The following is a 27,816-nucleotide window of genomic DNA, read 5'->3' on the forward strand; positions in this document are numbered from 1 at the left end:
AGCAAACAAAACTAAGAAATTAATATAAAATTGAAACTAAGAATAAAAATTACGAATTCTTTCCTTGGGTTGCCACCCAAGCAACGCTCATTTATTGTCATTAGCTTGACGCTTCATTCCCCCTGTTATGGGGGGTACTTCAGCTTCCACACCTTGTTGCACTTCTTTTTCAAAACTAAGAAACTTTCTTTTTCAGAGATTTGGACTCCTTTGTGCCATAAGTCCTTTCCAACTTCCATATCCTTACCTCGATGTCGCTTTCCCTTATTTCTCATGGCTTTTAGAATGGAAATAGAAGTTTTTCCACTCGGGGTTGCTAATGGAGGTGATACTAGTTGAGATGGCCTTCTTGAGACTTTTTCTGATGTTGGCATGTTACTTTGGCCTTTCACATTTGTCCTGATCATGCCTACTTGATAGTGATATTCTTTTTCTACCTCTAGCTTCATATTTTCAAGAACATTCAAGGTTATTTCATCATCATAAACTTTTAAAGTTAGTGTACCGTGCTCTATGTCGAAATTGCATCGACTTGTCTGCATGAATGGTCGACCAAGAATGATATGTGTCTCTTCATCCTCGGGTATGTCTATGATCATAAAATCAATAGGAAAACTAAATTCCTCTATTGTCACCAATACGTCTTCCACTATCCCATATGCATTCTTTATGGAGTGATCTGCAAATTTCAGATTTGTCCTTGTTTCACTGACAGTTCCAATACCAAGCCTTTGGTAGATTGACAATGGCATTAGACTCACACTGGCTCCAGAATCAATTAGTACCTTCTTGAAAGTTTTGTCTTTTATAGAGCATGGGACTGTGACAAATCCAGGATCCTTGTGCTTTATTGGGATTCTCCTACCTGGTGATATTGCACTACATTTTTCATTAAAGGTTACTGACCCATCTTCTATTGGTCTCTTCTTAGCGATTACCTCTTTCATAAATTTTTGGTACATGGGCATTTTCTCGAGTGCTTCAAAGAAAGGCATATTGGTCTCTAACTTTTTGAACATTGTGATGAATTTCTCAAAGTATTTTGGATCCTTCTTTGTCACTCTCTGAGGGTAAGGTAACTTAATCACTGGTTTAGCCTCTTTTTTATTTTTCTCTTCAACTAGCTTTACTGGTGGTATAGCTTCTTCTTCTTTCTTATTTTCCCTCACTTCCAGAACTACCTCTATGACATGGGCATCCTTTGTTGCCTTCTCTTCTTCATCTTTAGCAACTTTCTGACTTTTTGTCGTGACAACATTAACATTCTCATGATTTCTCGGATTTTGTACTGTTGCACTTGCTAGGGAAACTTGTGCTCGAGAACCTATTATTTGTTGTGTTATCTGACCCATATGAACTTCAAGATTTTTGATAGAAGAAATAATGTTCCTCTGATTATTTCTTGTTTCTTCTTGACACTGGGAATTTTGAGTTGCCATCTTTTCAATGGCAAGTTCCCAATCGGCCTTTTTGGGTGCTTGTTGTTGATATTGCAGTTGTTGTGGTGGATACTGCTGCTGCTGTTGGTATTGTTGTGGTTGGTTCTGATATTGAATGGAACCCTGCTTTTGAACATTCCCTTGCTGATCCTTCCAGAAGAAATTTGGATGATTCTTCCAGTCTGGATTATAAGTGTTAGAATATGGGTTGTTCTACTTCAGAAATTTTATCTCTTCAATTTGTTGTGCGGTTGCAACACCGTATACAATCAAATGAGGTCCACCATAAATTTCACAACTGACATTCTAGGCCGGCTGAATTTGAGCAACCTGTTGTGTACCAATATTCATTGCATTGAGTTTCTTTTCAACTTCTGCAGCAACTGTGTCTTATATCCTTATCTTATTTGTTTCAGGCTTCAGATTAATAACCCCTTCAGATTTTCTTGAACACTTATCACCCTCTTTTTGTTTGTAGTTCATAATGTCGTATCTTTTCCTGAGGAAAACTAAAGCTGGAAAATACTCATGTAGAAAAGTTGTTTCCATTTGTTCCCAAGTGGTGATACTCCCAACAGTTAATGAGTAAAACCATTCTTTTACATCTTCAGATAAGGTAAAAAGAAACATTCTCAACTTTTTTGCTTCTTCAGTGTGCCCATCTATATTTAGAGTGGTGCTCATAGTCAGAAACCTTTGTAGATGTTTATTTGCATCTTTGTTGATTTTCCCCAAAAAAAAATTCCTCTCAAGTTGACTAATGGTGCTAGGATGCAGCTGAAAGTTAGGCACATTTACAGGTTGGTTCACAATTGTTAGTTTTCCTCCCGGTGCATTTTCCATCCCATTGTCACCTAATAGTCTCTCAGGTTGCGGTGGATTATCACCCATTATTTCGAACTATCTCTCTGACTTTGAATCTGAGTGAATGGAGGGATGCTCTTCGTCTAACTCCCTTCTTGCTAATTTAGCTTGTCTGAGTCTAGCATGCTAAGTTGTTTCGATTTTTGCATCAAAAATAAAATTAGCTGAGGCCTTACCTCTCATAAAAATATCAGAAATATATTAATTGATAATGATCGAAATAAAAATAACAAAATTTCAACTGAACTAAATTGAAACTCTATATTTTGGCAGTCCCCGACAACGGTGCCAAAAACTTGATCGGAAAAAGAGCAAGTGTACTATTTTTCTTTTGTAGTAATAATGAGGAAAGTTCCTCGAATGTCGATCTCAAGGACTGCTTGTAAATATTGAGTTATAATTGTTGTTCAATTAAACAAAAACTAATGTTTGAAATTATTTTGCTAAATTATAAAAATAATTGTGAAAAGAGTAAATGGTGCAGGGAACGGTTTTGACAGATATGAATAATATGCTAGGAAAGGTGTGTGATTTATTCCTATAACAACTATGAATCAATATTGCAACAATAAATATCAATAATTAATACCAGTTCTTAAGGTTGTTTTCTCCTAATGTCTTAGTGAGAAAACCTTTAATTATTCATCCCTAATCTCTATGTTCATAGAAATTTACCGATGAAATTAAGCATTATAATATCAAGAACAATCTGGTATTTATAGGATATCCTTATCCCTAAGTGATATCTACTATAGAATATTCTCATGAAAGCATTACCAATGGCGGTCTAACCTAATTGATAATCATATATCAATCTCAATTATTCTGAAAGAGAAAACATTAAGAACATCAAGAGAATAGATTAATTATGAAAAATAACATTATTGCAAATATAAAATCACAGTTATTCCATATTGAAATCAGGGACACCCCCTAGCATTGGAGGATTTAGCTACTCATGACATTCAATGAAAACAAAATACAAAGTTTAGACATTACAAGTACTAAGATGAAATTGAATCTTCAATCACTTTTGTTCATGAAAATTCGCCTCTCACCAAAGCTTTTGTGTTCTTCAATATTTCTCTATGTATTTTTGTCGTCCAAGAAGAAGTGCCTTCAACTATGATAGTAATCTCTCTTAAATAGAGAAATACCCCTTTTCTATATTCCCCTAGTCAATCATATTTTTCAAGACAATAAGATCAAGTCTAAAAATAGCCCAATCCACAATAATTTCCAAATTTAGCCTAAAAAAGGAAAGTTTCCAAAAATCACACGCCTGCCTGCTACGGCTATAGCAGGCCACTGGACCTGGATTGTCAATCGAAGTTTGAGGGTTTTGTCTGCTACGGCTAGTAGCAGGTGCTACGGGTGGTCGTAGCAGGCCACTGGTTATGGGGGTTATGTCTGCTACGGCCAGTAGCAAGTGCTAGGGGTGGTCGTAGCAGACCACTATTTCTGTCCTTTTTCTTTAAAACAGGGGTTGCAACTACTCCTCTGCTACAACCCGTAGCATGCACTATGGGTGGCCGTAGTAGCCCACTGTTCCTTAGGCCATACTTTCCGATTCTTCAGGATTCTTCACAATTTTTATACGAAATCCTTCTTGAATGTTTATTTGATCCTGAAACCAGTAAAAACACACAACCTAAGCATAAAATGCGGAAATTAGAAACAAATTGATGAAAAATAGTGAAAAGATTAAATGACTTTAACGGTAAAAGAAGGTGTAAAAACCACTTAAATTATATGAAAAAAGCAAATAACTTACCTAGTTTCACATGTTACAATGATAATAAACTATAACATAAATGGTGACTGATCATTACACTTGGGGCATAACATCATTTTGGAGTCACTTAACTTACAGTTCTCCAAGAAGTCAATTAGTCCCTCTTCAACTAGAGGATACACCAGTTATATTTCTACATCAGCAATTGAAGGAATCTGCTCCACTTTCTCGACATCCATGTCGAAGCCATCAGTAGCTTCCATCATGAGGATCTCGACAGGTTCAGTATAGTGATTCTCTTTAGTTTGAAATGAATCAACATCCACTTGCATTGACGCTTTTGGCTTCTCGCCAAATTGCAATCTTCCTTCCTTCAATGTCTTCTACATCAAATACCTGAAAAGAACACATTGAAAAGTTTTATAATTCAAAAAATTATGGTACTTGCAAAAAACTCTCTTTTTTCTTTTTTCTAGTGGAGGATTTTTAAGGCCCTAAGGCACTATAATCCCCCCATCAGTAACAAATAAATCAAATATACATACATAGGCAGATCGTGGCTTAAGTTCAGAAACATTGACCTTACTCTCTTCAACATACTCATCGCCTAAATCTGAGAGATATTCATCTGTCTCTACATATGTGACCTTTTCTTTTTATGGTACTTATTCATTCTGACTTTTTTAGCTTTCAAGCATTCGACCTGGTGAACCCTATCTGCCAATTGTGCCATGTCCCTAAGGTATTGAATGTCTAGTTTCTTCCTAATGGAATAATCTAGGCCATCTGCAGCCATTTCAACTAACTCGTGTTCAGGGACTTGTGTAAAACACCATGCTTTAATAAGTCTGAACCTGTTCAAATAATCATCAATTAACTCAGGAACTTTTTTCCTAACACTAGCCAAATCCTTAAGGCTTATCTTCGAATGGGCCGTGTAAATTTTTCCATGGAACAATCTCTCCAATTAACTTCAAGTTTGTACAGAGTGTGAAGGAAGTGTGGTGAACCAAATAAAGGCATTTTTTGTTAGAGAATTTGGAAAATACTTCATTTTCAAATTCTCATTGTTTACTATATCGCCAGCCTCATTTTGATACCTAGCGACATGTTCGACCGTAGATTCACTAGTGTCACCAATGAACTTGATAAACTTAGAGACTTTCTAACCCCTGGGAAATTATGTCTGTCAACGTATTCAGACAAAAGGGATACAAAATTTGGTATATGGAGTCTCACATTAAGGCCATTCTGGGCCAAAATTTGTTCAACCACATTAGATATGTTGTTATTTCCCCCAAAGTTGTTTTGTTGGACATGTCAAAGAATTTGGTCAGCATCATGATTTCTCTAGACCATTACAGGCCTAGCATTATGCTGACCTATATACTCTTTGTCCTCCCTATATGGGGTAGGTTCTGGTGATCGAAAACCTTGATGTTGGCCTAACTTTACTTGGGTCATCCCATTTTCAGGCGTCTTGACTTGCCTAATGTTTGATACCCGAGGGTTGGTCAAGCTTGAACTTGAGGCGTGCCAAAAAAGTCGGCCATTCAACCAATTTGATTAACCAACAACTCATAGGTTTGGTTTGTATTCGTAATTAAAGGACTAAATATAGTTCCTATTTTCTAGGTCAAAGTTAACCATTTCTAAGTTGTTTTCATCCATATGTCGCCTCATAGCCATCATAGACGTTGTATTTAAAGATAGCTCTACTTGAGGGATATAACTTATCCCTTCTAGTCGAACCATATTGTTTATGGTCAAAACAGAGGCATTATGGGGATTATATGATGGCCTAGTGGCCACTGCATTATCGCTATATGTCGACATGTTAGTGTGAATGACAACCATCATCGACATTGGCATGCCATAAGGATAATCCCTATTATTCATTTGCATTGAAAAACCAAACAAAGGTCTTGCTACTACAGGGTTGAAAACGGAATTCCCTGGATGCGGTGGGGGTGTTATCCCCTGCGATGGTATTGGTGCAACCGATGCTGACGATACCACCAAAGAAGTTATTCTAACAGGCATTGAAATAACTTCCTCTTCAACTGTTGATCTGACTGGTTGTTCTACTATATTTTGAGGATTGTTCTGTCAATTAAGGTTATCCATAGAAGGACGCGTCATTTTTGGTAGATATTTTTCACTTCTTAAACGCATATAAAATATTCAGAATAATTCATGTACGTAAAACACTTTTATAAAAGTAAACTATAATATCTATAAAAGATAAAATAAAATAGCACATGTCCATTGGGCGTGCCAATTTGTTTACAGTGAAATTTGGTAATCAACTCTTTTAAGGTTACTTACAGGATCGACCAGATAATCATAGGACATAGTGTTAAAGGTTTTTTTTATAGTTTTGTGTAGAAAAGTGAAGGATTTCGACTTGGTCAAAATCTTTGAGAAAAAGTAATGTAAAAAGTAGATTTTTTGGAAATGTAAGTGATTTCAACAATGCTAAAGGAAAACTTTGTAAAAGTGAATATAAAATGACAATAAAATTAATAATAGAATGAAAGCAGATTTTCCAAGATAAAATGAAGTAGAAAAATTTGCATTTGAAAAGAAATGGTGTTTCAGAATTCATACATTTTGCTCAGTGAAATTCATTTTCTTTACACTGGGTACTTTGATTTTTTTTAGTTTTATAGTGAAATCAAGAGAGCACCCTGAATCCTAGTACTATAACTCCTATTTATACAAGTGTAAAATAACTGTTTCATAATGTTCTTCTCCTCAGCATTCTCCACGTAGATTCTTGCATACTTTTCGCTTATGAAGTGTCATCCACGTGTCCCTTTGGATAAAACTGAGAAGAAGTTACTCGCTTTAAACTGACGCTTCTTCGCGCCAAACCACTATTGGTCGATGTGTTATGTTGGCGTCGAAAACATGAGCAATGTTGTCGTCAAAAATGTTGGATGAAGTATCTCTTATCAGAAAAATACTAAGACCTCAATCTTTACCTCTCATCTTGAGACCTCAACTTTTTCCAAGTCTTCTCAATATGCTGAGATTTTTTACGCTGACGAAAATCCCAACTAACAATTTGTTAATCAGATTTTACCCTAAACCCAACTTATGTGTAGCCGATCCAAACTTGAACGTGTCACAATTTGGGATGAATTGCAAGACAAAAAAAAATTCAATGTTCTTCTATCTTGAACAAAACATTTTTTAATGCTCTTGAAATCCATCCCAACATAATGGTGTTCATGTTGTTGTTGTATTTTTGGAATTAGCTTCCTATGTTGTCAATCAAAGAAATCACTCCATAATGTATTACTTTCCTCGGTTGACAACATTGAGAACTTTATTTCTAAACATGATGTAAATTGCAAGCACATGTATCTTGTTCTCTTTCTTGTGAAAGCATTTGCCATGAAACATTTGTTAAGGATAATGAAATCTTTGAACAAATATTTGTTGATCTCCAGGAATAACTTGAAAAGATTTGTTGTTCTCCAAGAATCCATTATCAAAATTTAAATTTGTTTATACAATTAATTTTAATATTTTGTGTAAACAATGTAATTTAAAAGAAAAAACTTACTCCCCTCAATTTTTTACAAAAATTGAGAGGTATGTGGCGTTTGGGATGAAACATGTTTTATTGTATTTTCTATTTAAAAATAAACACATTTTACCTCGGTTTGAGTAATAACTGAGGGAAAATATAAGCGTGTTTATTGAGATTTTTCATTGTACTTAAACAAATTTTTGTCGTCCATTTAATGCGTATCAATGCTAAAGACACTGTCATTAGTGATCCGCGTGAAACCTAAAAGACATTATAAAAGCATTCTGAATATTAAAAATTGAAAATAAAATATTTGACATGAAAACTTTGAAACTCAAAGAAGCATTTATTTTTTTGGGAAAAGATATCTAGGATTGATTACAAGAGCGGAAAATTATCTGGGTTCAAGGTTTGTGTTCTTAAATAATCATATAACAAAATATTTATGTTATTTATCTAACCTTTTTTTGTTTTATATAAAAAACAAATTAATGCAAAAGCCATAGAGAATATATTTCATCCAACATTTGTTATTCCCTGAGATATTAAATATTTGTTCTTCACCGATAGCGATGACGAGGAACCATATTTAAAGTTTGTTATATATTTTTACTTTAATATTATGTGTAAACAATGTAATATTTTGTGTAAATAATGTAGTTTGTAAACAAATTAATTTATTAATATTCCGTGTAAACAATGTAATGAGTATTTAAAAAAAAGAATTTATATTTCCATTCGGTTTTGGCCATAAATCGAGAGGTATGTAGCACGAGTTTTTGAAAATATAAAAAAACTATTGACGAGGATCGAACCAATGATCATTTCAACTATCCACTCGGTTATTCTAAAATCGATGGGTATAATTGAGAGTTTTCATGACTCCCTTTGTTACCCTACCTCTGTAATCGATGTCAAATCAACTTCACGTCTAAGGTTAAATGTGTATTGTAGTAGTGGTGTGTGTGGTGTTTTGATTCTTTAAAACTAGTGGTTTTATCCATGCTAGATAACATCAACTAATTCCATTAAGGATTAAGAAAGGAACCACGTTCATATTAGGGTAGAAATTGATGATTGATGTTGAGTGGTTATGTTGTCCAAAGATGCTAAAAAAACTAAGTTTTGATATATTTTATCCAAATTCATGATCAAATACCTAGTGTTCAAGTATTACAAATGATTTCATGTGACAAAATCATAGGTGGTTAGAAACTGACTGACTGAAATTTCATCTGCATCACAAGCTTATCTAATAATTTTTCAATGTGTACTTTGTCGATGAATGTTGCAGATGACATCAAAAAGGCCTATGATCAACATAAAAAGGCATATTAGTGTGTACTTTAAACCTACTAATAGCACTCTGCAAACCATACTCTCTTAGGTAAGGGGCCAGATAATCTCGTTCAATCGGGATGCCATAAATGAGTATCTAGAAGACCCATACATGGAAAACCATGATGAATTGGATCCTTTTTATAAAGAGGTAGCAAGAGGAAACTGAGACTGTGAGAGTATTGTAGATGAGTTATGCATTGAGGGTAAAACTTATGAGTTAGGAAGAGATGGAAGACTTAACTGCTTCAAGCGGACCAAGTTCACCATTGGGGCTCAAATGTGGACGACCTTCATCCTGCATAATATTACACTTAAAAGCCACACTTCTTCGACAATATTACACATGGACCAACTTATCTGGTACATATTGTAGCACCTCAAATTTGCACCTATCATTGTACATACATTTTCATATTAGGTCATAGCATATCATGGTCCACTGCATAGCATTGCATTGTCCCTTTTGCCTCAAGTGCAAGCCAATCAAGAGAATTAGGTCAAACTGATCAGGAGATCAGTCAATCAAGCAAGCAAGTGTGTTTCTCAAGGAGCCAAGGCCCTAGGGTTGGTCCAACATGTTCACATGACTTGGGGGTCCATTTGAAGTGTTTAGGTCAAAGATTGGATGCTCAGAGGTCATCAGTTCATGCACAATCAGTCAGAAACCCTAGAAAAGTCAAACTTGGTCAACTGTGGTTGATTTTATGGTTTTGATGGATGGATTTGGTTTGAGAGAGCTTATTCATGTCCCAATAGGCCTCATATATCATGGCAAACAATATCATTGAAGAATTTGAAGCCAATCAGAAAATTTCCAAAAATAGAAACTGGACCTGTAATTTTAACTGCCAAAAATGGAAGCTTCTTGATCCCAAACTTACATCATGATACAAGCTTCAAATGAATTTTTGCCCAACATGAAAGTTGAAGATATTGTTCTCCCATTTCCAAAAAGTCCAAGAACTCTCAATTCCCATGCATGGTTGTCAAGATATGATCAAATCATTTTCGTAAAATCTTGAACTTCAAAAGGCCATATCTCTCAAACCATTTGGCCAATTTTGGTGGGGTTTTTTCCTACAAACCACATTTTACCCCCTCTTTCCAAAAATATAAATTTCATGTGCCAAAACATTGCCAATCAAAATGGCATTTTTGAACCTAGCATGGTTGAATTTCAAGTGAAGTGGAAATTTGAAGTTTTGAATTAAGCAATTTCTGTCATAGTGGCCATTTGGGATTGATTTAAGATGTCATTTGAAGCTTGCACAAGGCCCAATTCGGGCAGAATTACACACCCTCCTTACCACTTGTTGGAAATTAGCAAAGTGAGCAATTTGGTTGATTTGAGTTAAACATGGTTAACATTCAATTAGCAAAGCCTAAACAGACCATATAAATCACATTTGCTGCAGAATTGTGAACCCTAGCTGCCTCCAAACTCAGAAAAATACATTCATTCTCTAAAACCTCATTTTGACCATTTTCCAAAAATCTGCCAAATTCTCAAAAGACCACGACCTGGCTAGGGTTGTTCCATCATTCAAGCAACCTTGTGAACACGTTGCCACCATCTTTCTCCAACTGGAAGGAGCTTTTGCCCGACTGTTATTCCAACACGACTTCCATGGCAGATCTGGATTAAGGTATCTTCAAGCATCTTCGAGCTAAGCATCTTCACTATTCATCATTGGGAGCACAAGGCTGCATCTGTTTGAGCTCATAACATCCAAATAACACCTGAATCTTCATCCGCTCTTCAGAACTGGTAAGAACTCGACTTCATTATTTCACCAAATCGATACATGCTTAGTGTAGATCTCTCCATGCTGAGCTTCATGATGTGTTTTTTTTTTGAAATGGTTGACTATTGCTCAAGTTATGCTGAAATGAGGTTGGATGTTGTTTGTGATTCTTGCTCGATTCATGTTTATTGTTGTGTTTTAATGGAAATCATTGCTGGATTCATGCTTGCCATGCTTAGATGAACATTTGTGTGTATTCAATTTTAGTTTCTGGAAATTTTGAACCAAGCTCGATTTGGAGGTGATGAGTATTGTTGCTGTTTGCCCAGAAACCCTAATTTCTTCATAGCCATGCCCAGAAATCCACTATTCACGTGTGCATGTTTCCTGTTCATCCATGCTAGCCAATAGCGTTATTTCATTCCCGTGGCCAAAACGCTGCCGTTTGAATTAGTGAAGTCCAATATTACATCCGTGCCATTCTCATTTAATTATTCCAAATTAATTCATTTAATTTCAATAATTATTTCATTTTGGTTACACAACTTACAAAATTCATAATTCAATCATTTTTGATCCAAATTTCATGAAAATTTTGCATCATATTCACATGAATGTCTACTTTTTTATCATGATTTTTAATGATTTTTTGGGTGGCTGGATTTTAAATGGCATTAGGGTTTGTAGAATGTGACCAAATATTGTACCTTTTGCCAAAACCATTGTGAAATTGTGATGATACATCCATTTGATCTGAAATTTTTTGTGCTTAATCTACACTCATCCATGTTTATTTTGATGTAAATATCATGATTTTATCCTATGTGGTTTGAGAGTTGTGATTTTTTGAAGTAGGGTGTGACAACTTGTGTCACACCATGGATGTGCAATTCCCTGATTTTTGTATCCATGCCTATTGACTTCCAATTGACCTCAATTTTTGCATGAACCTTCTCTTATGTGTCTAGTTCACATGTGATTTTTCCTAGAATTAATTGTGCCATTTCCTATTTGTTTGAGATTGTTCTCCCCTGTCTAGTCAAATGTTGACTTTGTGTGATACATGTTGCCATTCCATTTGGTAAATTCTCATACTTTATTGGATGATCATGAATTTTTACATGTGCATACTAGACATCTTAAGCTTTGCCATGGTGTTGATCCCATTCATTTCTCATCTGTTGTCATTGAGTTATGATTTTTTGAAGTTGATACAGGTTTGTTTGACTTCTTTGAGCATGATTGAAATTGTTTTGACTTTCTGATTTTAATTGACCACCTTCCCATGATCCAATTGAGCTGAAATTTTATATGCATGTCATGTTATGGATTGTGATTGAGCATGAATTATTTGGTGATTTTTGGAATTGATTATGTTTGGTTTTGAGCTAAGTCTTGCTGTTGACTTCATTGAGCATGTTCAAATTTGCTTTGACTTTATGATTTTCATTGACTGCCTTCCACTTGTCCAAATGTGATGAAATTTTACATGTTTACCATGCTAGGTGTTAGGATTGATCATGATTTATTTGGTGATTTTTGAAAATGTTTGAGTTGACTTTTGATGCAAGTCATTCTGTTGACTTCTTTGAGCTCTCCCTTGCCATGCTTTGACTTCTTTTGCTTGTGAATGATGATGATGCATGATATGAACATGAACCCAATTGGGATTGTTTCTTGATTGATTAAACATGATTTTGAATGCTTGCCCTTTGCTGTTTTGACTTTTTCATTCTCTTTTGACCCTAGGCTTGTCCTAGTGGTTCTGTTACTCACTTTTGAGCTTGTGTTTTCAGGTTGACCAACAAATGCTCCAATGAGACCATTTCTTTTGATTGAGCTTACTTGAATATCATTGAGCTAACCTCTTGGTTTTGTAGGCGGCTTGACTCATATGATTTGAGTCTTGTGCTTTGCATATTTGATTGTCTGATTTGACTGTTGATTCCTATTTCCTTTGCTTTAACTTGTGAGTTGTGTACTGATCTGTTTGACTATTTCAGGTACCATTAGTTGCTTAGTTCTTTTAACTTGCTTTGCTTTGCTTTAATAGCAACTTGCTTTGAGGTATATCCCTTAATCTTCATGTAGTCTGGAAGACCTGGCCTGTTACTTGGCCAGGCAACTGTCTGAAGTCCTCCTTAAGAGGCAATGTTTGTGTATGTTTAATTTGTCCTGTACATAGTCAAAGACCTCCTAAGTGAAGAGGCAATTGGCAGAACCCAAGGGATATGCAACCTATCCCCTGCTATTCTGTGTGTCATCTGCTTTGCTCACACCACTGTGTTGATGCATTGCAGATACAAACCCAAGATCTTGTACAATTGTACAGTTGAGTCAGTATCAAATGTGTAGAAGGGTTCCCACCTTCTGAACCCACACATTCTTGTCTTAAGCTCTCCCAGGCCAGGGATAGAAGCTGTGAAGTCTCATCTTCACTCATCTTTCATCTGCTTCACCTTAGCCCCTCAATGGCAAGGTTAAGAGCAACATCTACCCAGTTCCAGAGGTTTGTTTGTTGAGGTTGACATGACCCCTCGACTAAAACCTAACCTTGATGTTTGAGCCCCTTGTTGGTGTGTTTATTTTATGCCGTATGTGCTTGTGTGTGCTTGTGTGGTGTGATTGTATCCCCTAGGTTTGTTAGACTCCGCGTAGTCTCGTTTGCATGTCAATTAAGGTAGCACGGTTCCTTCGTATAGGACTTCCTTTCTTGCTTGAGCTTTCCTAAAACACAAACAAACATCATCCCCTCTTAAGGATACGTTAACTCCTTCTACTACAGGTGAGTAAGTCTCCAAAGGTCGAGCATCAGGTAGATTGTGCAGTGACGTTGTCCACTTAAAAAACACAAACCAACAGTAATAGTTCAGCCGAACTACGGCAACTCTGATTCTCATGTTCAGATGAGATACGTAGGCACGAGATGCGATGTCTTGTCGAGTTTGACTAACAACTAATCCTTGTTTGTTTTCGCCCTCGTTGCGATCCTTTCTCTCGCCCTCGTTGCGATCGAGACTTTCCCTTTCTCTTGCCCTAGTTGCAATCGAGACCTTTGTCCCTCCGTAGCCGAACTACGGCAACTCTGATTCTCATGTTCAGATGAGATACGTAGGCACAAGACGCGATGTCTTGTCGAGTTTGACTAACAACTAACACTAATTCTTTTCTCTCGCCCTCGTTGCGATTGAGACCTCCCCTTTCTCTTGCCCTAGTTGCAATCGAGACCCTTGCTTCCTGTGCAAGTTAGGTTAGGTGTGGCTTGCTTCCTGTGCGAGTCATGTTTAGGATAGGCTTGCTTCCTGTGCAAGTTAGCTAGAAACCTTAACTTAGGGACGACTTTGCATGACAACATCTAGGCTCGAGTCGTAGTCTCCCTAGAGTTGTGTCTCCCTCTGTTATCTGGTTAGGCTAGTCCTTTTTTCCCTGCGTAGGGGAACTACGTCGCCCTGATCCTCATACCAGATGAGGTACGTAGGCAGGAGATGAGCTGATCTCTCCGGGCGCCTTTTTTTCTTTTTGTATGTGTTGTTTGACGGTTGCTAGGCTCGAGTGCCTGACTCCTTAGCAATTTGTTGTCTGTTTGTTTGAGTGTGTGCTTGACAGTTATAGGCTCGAGTCCCCGACTCCCTATTAAAATGTTGTGTTGTTGTGTGCTTGGAAGCTGATGTAAGTCCATCGAGTGGCATTCGGGTTCCGGTGTGGGTGTGTTTTGGTTCGGATGCTGATGTAAGTCCAGTAATTGGCATTCAGGCTCCACGTTTGCCTTGCCTGTGTTTGTTTGTGTGCGTGTCAGCCGAGCTACGAATGCTCTGATTCTCCTTCGTCCAAGGAGATACGTATGCATAGGATGCGACATCCTAGCGAGCATGTGTCTCTCCCCAGTCCGACTACTTCGACTCTGATGTCTATGCCTGATAGACTAAGTAGGCCCAGGATACGATGTCCTGTCGAGTCGGTCTTGTCTGTTTTCTTGTGTCTCTTTCAGCCAGTGTGTGTGAGTTTGAGCAGCGTTTTAGCAACCATTTTCCTTCCTTTTGTGCGTGGATCCCGTCGAGTACGACGGATGCGTAGGGGTGCTAATACCTTCCCTTCGCATAACCGACTCCCGAACCCATTCTCTTTGGTCGCGAGACCATGTTCTTTCCTAGGTTTACTCTGAGCGTTTCCTTTCCCTCTTTTGGGATAAATAACGCACGGTGGCGGCTCTGTTGTTTCTTCTTTTCCCGCCGGTTTTTCGCGTAATGCGACACATATTAACCTTTAAAGAAGTGGACATAACACAAATTATTTTAAATAAGATTTTGGATAAAGTTAATCCAAAGCCAAGCCTCCTCTATCTTTCCTAGGGTTAATTATGGAACTATGTAGAAAACATCAAGTAGACATTCCAACTCATTATCATCTTCGCATTAGCCAGGACCTAAATGAAGACTTCGTCCGCCGATATTGCAAATCAACATGAGGGAGCCATGGAGCACCTCGTCCACTTGATGCACCTACTGTTGCATATCTAGGACATCAACATGGAGTACCACACTTTGATGCTATGGATTATAATTAACACGTTTGTTTTACACATAGTTGGAATGTAAATGATGCATGCCATAGAGTCATGCTTTCTTGAATGATTTCATAAACAAGCTACAAATGCACATACATGATCCAACCTCCTAAGACCATAAAACGCCTACTCAAGAGGAAATCATTTCACAGATCTAGTGACATGAGAGTAGACCATTTTATCCAAAGGGGATGGTTTCCAAGTGAAAGTGCACCAAGCGAAACTGAAAATATAGAAGAGAAAAGGAAAGAGGAGAGTGGAGAAGAAAATGGTGAAGAAACGAAAGCAAAAGTGAAGATTGAAGTTAATGTAAAATTATTTATAATAAAAAAAATAGAGAAAGTAGTATTTGAAAAGTAAGTATCAATAAAAAATAAATTAATACAATATAACATACATAATAATAATAAAAATAAAAAAATATTGAAATATACATATATCATTTAGTTTGATTTCAATTGATTTTTAAAAATTAACTTAAAATTCAAACAATTTCATAAAATAGCATTTAATGTTTATGTTTTTTTTTTAATTTTTTACATTTGTTGAATTGATTTATGGTTTATTTAAATGAGTTTTGATTTGAAGTTTGCTATTTAACACCTCGTATAAAAACAATGAATCCATATTTACATGCGAGTGAAATTGGCTTGATAAGTCGGCAATGCAAATGTAGCGCTGGAAAATAAAAAATAAAATAGAAAAGGAGAAAAGGAAAGTTGAGTAGCTAGCAGCCTGGCACACGTGATGAAAGGAATGGACGGTTAGTTAGCTTAACCGCAAAGGATCTAGCTTAATTAATTAATATTCTCTCTTATATTTAATACTATCTCCTATTTTATTTATTAGAAAAATATTAATTTTTAAAATTTATTAAATAAATAATATATTTGGACAAAATATAAATTAGATATATTAATTATTGAATAAATTTTAAAAACATTTTTTTTATAGTTCAGATATATTAATTTTTTAATAAATTTAAAAAATATTTTTTTCTTAATAATATAATAAGAAAGTAGTGTACGTGAGACGAATTAATGTGATTATAAATTTTGTTAATCCAAATTTAGAGAAAAGATAGGATTAAAGGCAATGGCACATGACCATACAATAAAACCCGACTTTATCGCTGTCGTATGCTGCTTCAAGTTACTGTAGCATCCTCCAGTTATTAGATTATTTGGTGGCACCTGTCTGCCATTAACTGAATTGCGTATCAGAAAAAATATATAAATTATTTATGGGTAATTACTAACGCGTCCTATAGATACAAGTTATAAATTTATATTTGAAAAAATAATTAAAAAAATAATTTTATATTTTTATTAAAATTAATTCACAATTTTCAGATAATATTTTTTATTTAATTTTTTAATTTATGTTTCTATGACATAAATGAACAGTATCCATTATTCTGTAGACTTAGACAATAATTTATCTTAAATTTTAAAAATAGATTTTTATGTTGTATTTTTATAAATAGATTTTATAAAATTGTTTTTTAAAATATTATAACTTTTTTATATTTATTTATTTTAATTGAAAAATTAATTTTAACATCTCAGAATATAAACATATATATTGAATATCAAAATATAGTCGAGATTACAATTTTTTTTTTAAAAATATATCTTAAAACTAATTTTTATAAATAATTATTTAAAATAACTTCAAAATAAAATAATTTTTTAAATTTTGTTATATTCAAAATTTTAATAAAATAATAAAATATTTAAAATAAATTCTGTAAATAATTATTCAAATTAAATTTTTATCAACTATTACTTTCATTTCTAAATAAATAATTTTACCTTAGAAACATAAAAATTGGTATTAATATAGAATTTAGTGTACTTGATTACATTTTTATATAAATTTATGCTTAAAATAGATAGTATTTATCTTAAAATTTATTTTTATTATTGATTGTAAAAGAAATAGAGATTATGAATAGGAATGACAATGAACTCATCTCGAATTAGTACTAGTAAGAATTACCTATAACAACTAAATTAAAAATTTACTAAATGAATACAAGCATGTATTTGGATAATTATTCATAAAAATAAGTGGCACCTTAATACTCACCCCGTCAATATTCACATAATATATATTTTTATATTATTATTATTATTATTATTATTATTATTATTATTTACATTAATTTATCAATTTTATTAAATATATCATTATTAAATTTGTATGCGTTTTAATATAGGTAGATATAGAGTACAGGTACGTAGGTACAAATGATGATGTTCACGAGGGAATGAGCTTGGGTACGGAATTTTTTTTTTAACCACGAGTATGAGAACATGTACTAAAATACCCTACCCATATCATACCCATTGTCATCCCTTATTAAAAGTATATTAATACAATAATAATTAAAACAATCGTATATTTAAAATTACTCTAATTAATGTTAAGAAAAAACAAATGCATAAAGAAAACGATGAACACAATAACAACACAATAATTTAATGTGAAAACTCTAAAATCGAAGAAAAAGACACGGTCGTTGTCAAATGACAACTAGAGAATAACACTATGTGAAAATTGTTACAACACATAATATACTCTCAACTACCTTAGATCCCCCAGTACACTTATACCCTCCAAAATAAATATTTAACTACATGTCAGAATACTCTAATGCAAGAGTATAAGAGAACATAGAAAGTCAAATACAAGCTTAAAGTATTTTTGACTGATGTGATTTGTAATGAAGAACTTGAATCCTTTATATAATCTTGGACTCCCTCTTCCTTTACAAAACTAAGTGATGTGAGACTTCTTCAACATGTATATTTTCAACCAATCCCAATAATCTCCACCTTGATTAAAAACAAGACACCACTTTCATTGTCTTCACCAACAATTATACTCCATCATAAAGAGTATAGTCACTTGAAGTTGTGTCACTCCAAGAATTTTCACATCGTCTTCACTGACAGTTTAAAAAAATTATCTTACTCAACATAAAGAAGAGTATACTTCACTTAAAGGTAAACCAATTTAAGAATTTTCACATGTCGAAAATAGATTGAAAATTTAGTGTGCAACTTTCATGTTGGTAGGAAGTACTTCAACCATCAACGTAATCTCACAACACACTTTGCATTAATGCCCATGTGTTAATCCGCTAGTAATAACTCGTCCTTTTCCATGACATCGGAAATATCATGAGGACACACTTCACAATTTTCAGAGAAGATCACTCTCTTCCATAGCGAGGAAGACATTGTTAGTATTTGACTCAGAGCCCTTCTCTGACGCTTCCCCCTCAAGACACTTATACTTTGCATGCTTAATCTTTCCACATTTCCAACATCTCATAATCATTTCATTATTTTTCTTCACATAAGACCTTTCTCTAGCAACCAATATTTAGTTTGATAAAGTATTATCCCCACCCTTCGATCTTCTTTCTTTAGAACTAATTTTACTAGCAACTTATTAAAACTTAAAGTTTTCTTCTCATATATCAAAACAGGTCTAATATGCTCATATGAAGATGGAAGAGACCATTTGAGTCTTAAAGCTTTATTTTCATCATCAATCTTGACTCCAATAGTTTCTAATTCAGAAAAAATACCATTGAGAACACTTAGATGATCAGATACTTTTGTATGTTCATCCATACGCAAGCTATGAAACTGCTCCTTCAACAACAACTGATATGATAATACTCTTTCCTTGATATAAACCTTCAAGTTTTTCTCAAAACTCTTTTGTTGACGACATACTTAGAACATTCACAAGAATATTCTTAGCCAACGACACGTAGATTATACTCGAAGCTCTCAAATCTAATTCTTACCACTTCTCGTTGTCCATGTTAGAAATATTTCCTTTCAACTTCTTGTGTAATCCTAATTGTATCAAAACATCATTAACTTGAATATTTCACAAGCCAAAATTGATTCTTCCATCAAATTTCTCTAAGTAAATCTTCCATGCACTTTAAAAACTTGACATTGCAGCAAAAGTCTTTTCTGTAGCAAATTTCCCCCCAAAACAACAGAGAGTATAAAATTTATTTTTTTATGTGGAAGATCAGACAAAGTTGCAACCACAGAGCATACTAAAAACTCATATCTCCGAATCGAAACAAAGGCTCTGATAATAGTTGTTGGAAAAAATCAATATTGAGAAAATAAAAGAACACAGTCACAACATTACCCTTCTTTTCTGACGTGGAAGATCAGACAAAGTTGCAACCACAGAGCATACTAAGAACTTATATCCTCAGATCGAACCAAAAACTTTGATATCAATTGTTGAAAAAAAACAAATACATAGACAAAAAATGAACACAAAAACAACACATGGATTTAACGTAGAAACTCCAAAAATCGAAGAAAAAATCACGATCATTGTCAAATGACAACCAGAGAATAACACTATAGAAAAATTATTAAAACACATAATGTACCCTCAACTATCTTAAGCTCCCACCTCAGTACACTCATGCTCTCCAAAATAAATATTTAACTATATCTTACAACACTCTAATACAAGAGTACAAAAGAACAAAGAAAGTCAAATATAAACTTAAAGTGCTTTTGACTAGTGCGGTTTGTAATGAAGAACTTAATATTTTACATAATTTTGGACTCCCTCTTTCTTTATAAAACTAAGTGGTGTGTACTTCTTCAATATATATATTTTCAACCAACCTCAACAATTAAAATGAATACGATTTTTTTCTTCAAAAACATCATATACTAAAAGATGAATATTGGTGTATTTTTATTATCATAATATATAAAATCAAAATAAATAATTTAAAACTATTGCATAGTATAATAAGAATTTCAGTTATAATTTTTTTAAAATTAAACCTATATTGAAAATGACTCTCTCTTGTTGAGACAATTTTTCCTTAAATTTGATTGTGATGGTTAGGTAGAGAAAGTACTAATTTTTTAATTAAAAAAAGACAAAAAAAAAGGATGACATTATTATTTTTAAATAAACCAATTAATTGATAAACGGCCACTTGTTCTCAAGTGCTTTGTCTAATAATATTGTTATCATGTGCAACTATTTATTGGCCTATTCATGCTTAGAAAAAGATTCATGTGATAGCCTTTAGTCATTCATTTGGTTAGTTTGTGCTTGGATTTTTGGCTTCTCCATTAAAATTGTAATATTTATAAAAATTAGGCTAAATAATAGTTATGATCCTTTAATTTTATTTGATTTACGAAATTAATTTTTTTATTTTAATTTTTTTTTAGGAAATTAGTTCTCTTATTTAAAATTCAAATAGTTTTGATATCTCTTTCATATTTTTTTCATAAAAAATTGATGGTATATTCGTTTTTTAATTTATATTTTTATCTATAAAATTTCACAATAAACTTATATATGATAATTTGTTATATTTTACAAGAAACTTATCATTTAAAAATTGAAAACATCGTTAATTTTAGGTTTAATTAGTCTAGAAGCCCCTTAACTTAATTTCATATTTCACTTTAGTCCCTTATTTAATAAACGTTACATTTTAGTCTCTTAAAAATAATTCTGTTAGCCAAATTAATCATTTATATAAATGTTGAGCAAAAACGTTAAGTTGAGATGACGTGACATGACAAAATGACAAAAATTAAAATAATGAGTTAGCAATTTCGTTAAGGGACTAAATTGAAACCTTATAGTTAGGTAAGGATTAGACTTTGACAATAATAACATTATAATTAAAGTGATCAGAATAGAATTTTATAACATTTTATCAAATGTTATTTAACATACCATAATTTCATATCAACATAATCTTAAATTTAATGGCATTAAAGTAGAATTTTGTTACATTCTTTGATTCAAACCTAAGTCATTAAACTAAAATGACATGAAACATGTTCCAAAGTGACATAAGATATACACATACACAACTACAAAAGTGTACACAAGCACTACTACAAAAGATGTACACAAAAGATAAACATGATTATTGTTGGCTCAAAACAGATTTTGATCTTTCTTAAAGTCTTCTTTCCTTCTTTGAAATTGATTGAGTTAAACAGAGCAACGATGTAGACTGAATTGATATTTTCGACTTGGTGGTGTAAACTCAATCAGTTTTAATCTTCTTGACCTATTTCTTAAGTTGAAAATATTATATCAATGAATAAGCCATCAAAAAATATTATATCAACATGTTCAAACTCTTTAATATATCATTATCTTATTATCTATTATATATTCACTCAAATAATCAACAGTGTTACTCATTAAATAACAACTCTTATCAAGCACTAAACAAACTTAATTTATCTATATTCTATATCAGAACAGTCTCTGCGGCAAGGAACCAATACTGAGGGAAAACACTTTTGTCCTTCTAATATTTTACTACAAACATTTCCACATTCGTAAAAGGTAAATACTTATGGACTCATGCCAATCATCATATTTTCAAACAGGAAGTTGATCAACGAGCCCTTTATAATCAGGTTCTATATAAGAGTCTTCTACAAACTGTCACCAAAATACACATTTTTCATACAATTATCATAGTTTAGTGTTTTAATTCTATATCACTAACAATAAACTTTTATAAACTTATCACTGTATTTCAAGCTCAATCTTAAATCTCAAACACGAAACAAAAAAGAAAAAGAAACAAGTCCAAAATACCATAATTATAGCGAAGTATGCAATCAAGCTAAACAACAAAACAATTCTTCAAAATTATGCATAAAGAATCTGAACTTCATAAAGACATCGATGGAGACACCGGGTTGGTCATCTTCACATGTGTGTTATACTTGTTTCTTCTTTACAGGAATTGTAGAATTTTTTGGAATCAATACACTCATGATACCAAGTGACAATGGTATAACATCTCACAACACTAAGTTCATAATATACTTTATGTCGTCAGTCAACAATGCAGCCTGGACAACTTCACCATAAGCAACAACCTCATCAGGGTTTATGCTCAAACATATATCATTTCCATTAAAAAGTCTTGCAATAAATGCATGACTTTTAGAATCCTATAACTACCGCCAACAAGAACAACATCATCTATATTTTTCTTATCGATTTTAGCATCAATAAGAAACTTTCAACAATAATAGGTTCATTGATGATCCGAATGACATTGAGTACGACAATGGCACCAGCGTCTTTAGTGGCTTTTCTCTGAGAATCATTGAAATAAGCAGGCATAATGATTACTGCATCTTTAACCTTTGATTCCAAAAATTTATCTGCTATCTCCTTCATCTTCGTAAGAATCATTACTGAAATTTCCTCTACAGCAAAGCATTTTTCTTCATTTTTGAAATTAACAATAATCATAGCCAGAAATAACCTTAAATGGCCACAACTGTAGATCATTTTAAATAACAGAATCACTAAAAATTTAATATTCTTTTTTTCACTATACTTCTACAGATTTATATTTCAAACAGATAAAAAAATATGAACAATCTCCATTCAGAAAACAACAAATTGTACCTCAAGAAACCATATCTCGTAATTTTTTTTTCTAAATCCTAACCCATTAACAAAACAAAACAAAATCAGAAAATCATACAAAAAAAATCAATAACAACAATAACTTTTCTTCCTTGAGTCTCTTAACAAGAGAAAGAGCGAGATACATTTCCACCTACAGCGAGAAAGAGATACTTCCACCCAATTCAGTAAACAACAAAGCGAGATGAAGAGATGCTCTAAAAAACTTAGTAAATAAAATAAATATTTTTGTATGATTACAGAATCAAGAGGAAAGAAAACGGAATCAACAAAGTCAGCAAAAATAGTTTTTAAAAGAAAGGAATCAACAAAGAAACTTTAAGAATTGAGTTGTGTTGTTCTTAAAAAAAAACATAGAGAAGAAATTGTACAAATAGAAGAATCAGATTATATGTTTCACCCAGCTTTTAGGTCTCGTCTTCGGCGCTCAAGTTCTAGGATTTCTTTTGAGAAGAGAGAGTGAAAATGAAAACTAGCGAAGTGTAAATGAAATAATCAACGTTTCATGTTGCATTCTTTTTAAGTTTACAAACTTAAATCAATAAGTAATATAATAATTTTATGTCATCTAATAAACGTCCAACTGGAGTGCCACACATGCACAAACTAACGGAAGTTCATAAAATTTAACGGACAGAAACAAAGTGGCTAACGAAAGTACACTTAAAGGACTTAAAACAAAGTTTATTAAATAAAAGAATAAACTGAAATCTAAAATTAAGTTAACGGATCAAAAGATATATCAATTTTAAGTACAAAAGTATTAGAGGAGGACCAAAAATATTTAAAATTAAAATAAGAAAATCAATTTTATAAATAAATTAAAATAAAATGATCAGAATTGTAATTAAATTAAGAATGATACATTGAGCTAGATGAGTATAAGCATATGTTTAATTTCTGCCACCATCAGAAATTAAATATTTCTTTGTTATTTTTTATAATGTAAATAAGTTGGTTTTCTGAAATAAAAAAATATTTTTTGATTTGTTTTATTTTTCTCTAGTGTAAGGTGCAAATAAAAAATAAAAAGCATTGATATTTGTATAAAAAAGTAATTCCTTGTAAAGTTAGTGTTAATTTAATTAAAATGAAGAATAAATTAATTAAAATAAATAAATATGATAAAATATAGTATGTATATTGAGTCAACTTTCAACATAACATTTTTTATAATAAAAAATAGCAATGTAGGTAACCAACAGAAAAAACAAAAAAAAAAGAGGATGTGATTATGATATGTGTTTGTTACACACGTGGGGGGTGGGGGCCGCTGCCGACCTGAATGTCACATCAACTTTATATCATGTGGACTACAATAATAATTTTTTCATTTTTCAAATAAGTCAATAAAAAGTAATTTCTCTTTAATTATTATTAAAGAAAAGGGAAAAAAGGCAACTAAATTCTTTACACGGGGTTGACAAAAAATAGTAGCACTTCATTTATCCTAAAGTGAATATTTAATTGATTATTTCATCCATATTCTAAATATATATAAATAAAAGAGGGACAAATAGTTTTATTAAATTAGTGTATTTACTTTTATTGTAAATGCAATATAGAAAAACTGAATTGGAAATGATATAAATATTATAAATTAGAATGTATAATTGAAAAAGATCAGTATTGTTTAAAATTGGAAAAAATCAGTATTGTTTAAAATTGGAAAAAGTTATCATTTTTTTAGAATTTTTTATAAATATATAAGTATATTAGTTATTATATGATAGAAGAAACATATGTTTCTGAAATTTAAATTCTAAGATAAGTTAAATCAATTCAATTGATAATTATGTTGCAATATTATGTGTAAAATCGCAAATTCGAATCTATATTTAAATAGTGAATTCCAAGAACTAAACTATATAATCAAATATCTTATATTTTATATTTTATGATAAATATAAGACTTTTCTATTGTCTTAAATACCAGATTCGAGAGAATATATAATTATTTTTAATTTTTCACGTGTCAATATAAAAAATATATTCAAAATTAGATTTATATTTATGGATAAATTTTCTATTAAATGGAGTTTTATATTTAGAGACATAATATATTAAAAAAAATTCAAATATTTATAAATCAATCACGAATTATTTATCCAAATAACCCAATTTTTTTAAAAAAAATTCTCAAAATAACTCATTTTTCAGATTATTTTCCGAAATACCCCACTTTAAAGAGGTGGCATCAGACCAATTGACGCTGCTCTTAAACATATAGAGGTGGCGCCAATTGGATTGGCTAGTGCACCTAGTGCTGCCAATCCATTGACGCCTATGTGTTAATTTATAAATGAGGCGCCAATTGGTCTGACACCTGTGTGTGTTTCATATTTTGTTTTGAAAAATATTGTACAATTTAGATAAAAGTCGAAATCAGACCAATTGATATTAATATTAATACGCGTTTACACAAAAAGGCTAATGTCGTTGATCGGGATGATCTAACCGGCCTCCGATCTCACATCCCCTAGCTACCCGAACGCGTGACCTTAACCCATGTTGATGATTCACCCCAGGTGTTTGAGTATCTGAGGATCCAGAAACATCACCATCAACTACAGAAGATTGCCTAATATATTCAACCAAATCTGCGTAGTCTTGTGTATGCATTGAAGCGCTACCGCCATGGCTGAGTTCATGACCATGCCAGAGTAGTTGGGTTGTGTTTGAGTTATCGGAGGGCGACCAAGACGATTGAAGGGCGACATTGGTGTGAATGAAGCATCGAGGAAAGGTTGGAATTATTTTTGTGGTGTTTGGTAGCCATATGGTTGTTGCAGGTTTTGGTTTTTTGATGTTTGGGCTTCTTGGCTATAATGGGAGGAGGAATGGTTGGTGTTAAATGATCATTGGGTGTTTTGGCTAAGGAGGCTATGGTAGGGTGATGTGTTGGGTGCATAGCGATGTTGGGTATCTTGATGAGGATCTACTTGTTGGTGGTGGTACAGGGTATGCTCTTGGTATTATGGTTAGGTGTTTAGCATGTTATGGTCGTAGGTTTTTGTGTTTGTGGTTCGGAAATTTTGATGGATAGGGGGTTGTGAGTAACTGGTCTGACAATGTTATTGGGGGTTAGATGTTGAACCTTCTTGTGTGTAAGTTGCCTGACATGGGTCGTATATGTACATATCCTCGGCGATGAACTCAAATTCAACCGATCTGTACCAAGCCATATAATTACGACTTGTTTTTTCTTCGATTAGCATCATAATGTCAGTTAAGACATGATCTTGGCGGCACTTCCATTTTCGACACTCAGATCTAACGAAGCTTTACCAAGGGTTAAAGTTCCATTGATCGTTAACTTTTCGTAGATGCCATTCTCTGAGGTTTGTCGGGGGATCTGGGATGTGTTGAAGCATACAGAACTGCAATTTAACATGATCACTATTGTGCATCTCCACAGTGATGAATCTTATGATCGGTGTGCATGTAGTCCAAACGGCTGCATCTTGTTCGTTGATTTCATGGCCATTTTAGATATGGACACGAAATGAACTGAAATGTGAACACATATTAGATTATAAATTTGTTAGAAGAAATTAACAAATTATTACGAATTAATTAGGTTAATGGCAATACATCTGTTGGTCGAAGGTGATCCAAGAGATTGCGATACTAGGTAATACAATGTCTAGGACATCTGTTGTAACTCACACCACGTGCCGACCATCTGCACCATAAAAGTAAAAATATTATTTAGAGATAATAATTGGTAAAGTAAGTAAATATAGTCCATTTTTAAGAACTTACTTTTGTGCGTACGGGAATGTGAACGGGTTGTGGTTGACGGGCGCTAGGGACGGTAGTCTGGACCAACCCCGTGCTTGGAGCAAAACAGCACATCCAGAAAATGTAGATGTGTCTTTGTGTGCCTTTTTACACAAAGTGCTATAAAGATAAGCCAAACAATCGGACCCCCAACTGTAACTTCTTATTCTATCTACATGTCTTAGTAAAGGTAAATACATAACATGCATATTAGAACCACTACCTTTGGGAAATAAAAATAAACCAATTAAAAGCATAATATAACACCTAATTTTTATTATTCGAGCGTCTTCAGTAGAATTTTCATCTAACTGTAAGCTGTTGTAATATTCCTTAAGGCGTGAAAAGAGTATACCTTGACCTCTCGAGTTATCATCTAACAAGTCAGCATCCAAGAGGTCCATGCAAATTGAATTCACATAGTTGGTTTTACCATTTACCGTCTTACCTTCGATAGGCAGTCCCAATAACATGTAGACATCTTCTAATGTCACAGTACATTCACCGGTTGGAAACCAGAATGTGTGTGTCTTAGGATGCCATCTTTCACATAATGCAAGAATAAATTTTGTATCAACCGACCAAGACATTATTTTGCTTACATGTCCAAAACCGATGAGTTCAACATAAGATTTAATCATCGCGTCCATGTGAACAAATTCGTGGACACGATTTCGAAACCTAGAAACATCCTAAAACATAAACAACAAAATGAGTTACTTTATAAAAAAATTGTGTTAGAAAACTAATACAAGAAGTAAACGCTTACATAAGTTTCTATGTTTGCAACTGTGCCTCTATGCGATTCACCCACAGTGAGCAAAGACATCGTGTCATAGTATTGCAGATGAAAGAGTGGTTGTTGCAGATGGAAGAATGGTTATTATAGGTGTAGAAGTGATTGATGCTGATGAAGAAGTGATTATTGCATGGCTATTTATATTGAGAGACATGCAAAAGTTTGCATGCATGAAAAAATGGGCATGCAAGCTAGCGCCAATTGGTTTGGCGTGCACATGCAAATGTTCAAAGCTAGCGCCATATGGACTGACACCTCCTAGGTCATAACAAATTGCATGCATGGTCTTCTCCCTAGTCTGCATGGCTATTTGCATGCAATGCAGAATCTAGAGGGCTTCATATACAAGGTGCCATATGGACTGGCGCCCATGTTCAAAAAATGCATGCAGACGCCAAATAGAATGGTGCTAGCTCTTGCATGCATGTCATGTCACATTTTATTTTATTGTCTTCCCATGTCATCCTCAAACCAACACAAATTCATTTGCACCCAAATATTACTA

At 33.4% G+C, this 27,816-nt stretch overlaps 2 protein-coding genes across 2 annotated transcripts; both read right to left on the reverse strand.

The window, feature by feature from the left end:
• Positions 1-125: 125 nt before the first annotated feature.
• LOC127129636 (uncharacterized) lies at positions 126-1,439 on the reverse strand. The gene has a single exon (XM_051058787.1). The coding sequence runs from the start codon at positions 1,437-1,439 to the stop codon at positions 126-128; it is 1,314 nt and encodes a 437-aa protein (XP_050914744.1).
• A 2,784-nt stretch (positions 1,440-4,223) lies between these two features.
• LOC127129637 (endoplasmic reticulum chaperone BiP-like) lies at positions 4,224-27,341 on the reverse strand. The gene is made up of 7 exons (XM_051058789.1): positions 27,282-27,341; positions 27,115-27,204; positions 22,709-22,746; positions 22,358-22,577; positions 22,115-22,242; positions 4,751-4,892; positions 4,224-4,421 (listed from the first exon to the last, which is right to left on the reverse strand). Exons 1-7 carry the CDS (start codon positions 27,339-27,341, stop codon positions 4,224-4,226), a joined length of 876 nt encoding a protein of 291 aa, XP_050914746.1.
• Between the last annotated feature and the right edge of the window lie 475 nt (positions 27,342-27,816).

Source organism: Lathyrus oleraceus, chromosome 3 (assembly GCF_024323335.1).
Source record: "Lathyrus oleraceus cultivar Zhongwan6 chromosome 3, CAAS_Psat_ZW6_1.0, whole genome shotgun sequence".
Classification (NCBI taxonomy): domain Eukaryota; kingdom Viridiplantae; phylum Streptophyta; class Magnoliopsida; order Fabales; family Fabaceae; genus Lathyrus; species Lathyrus oleraceus.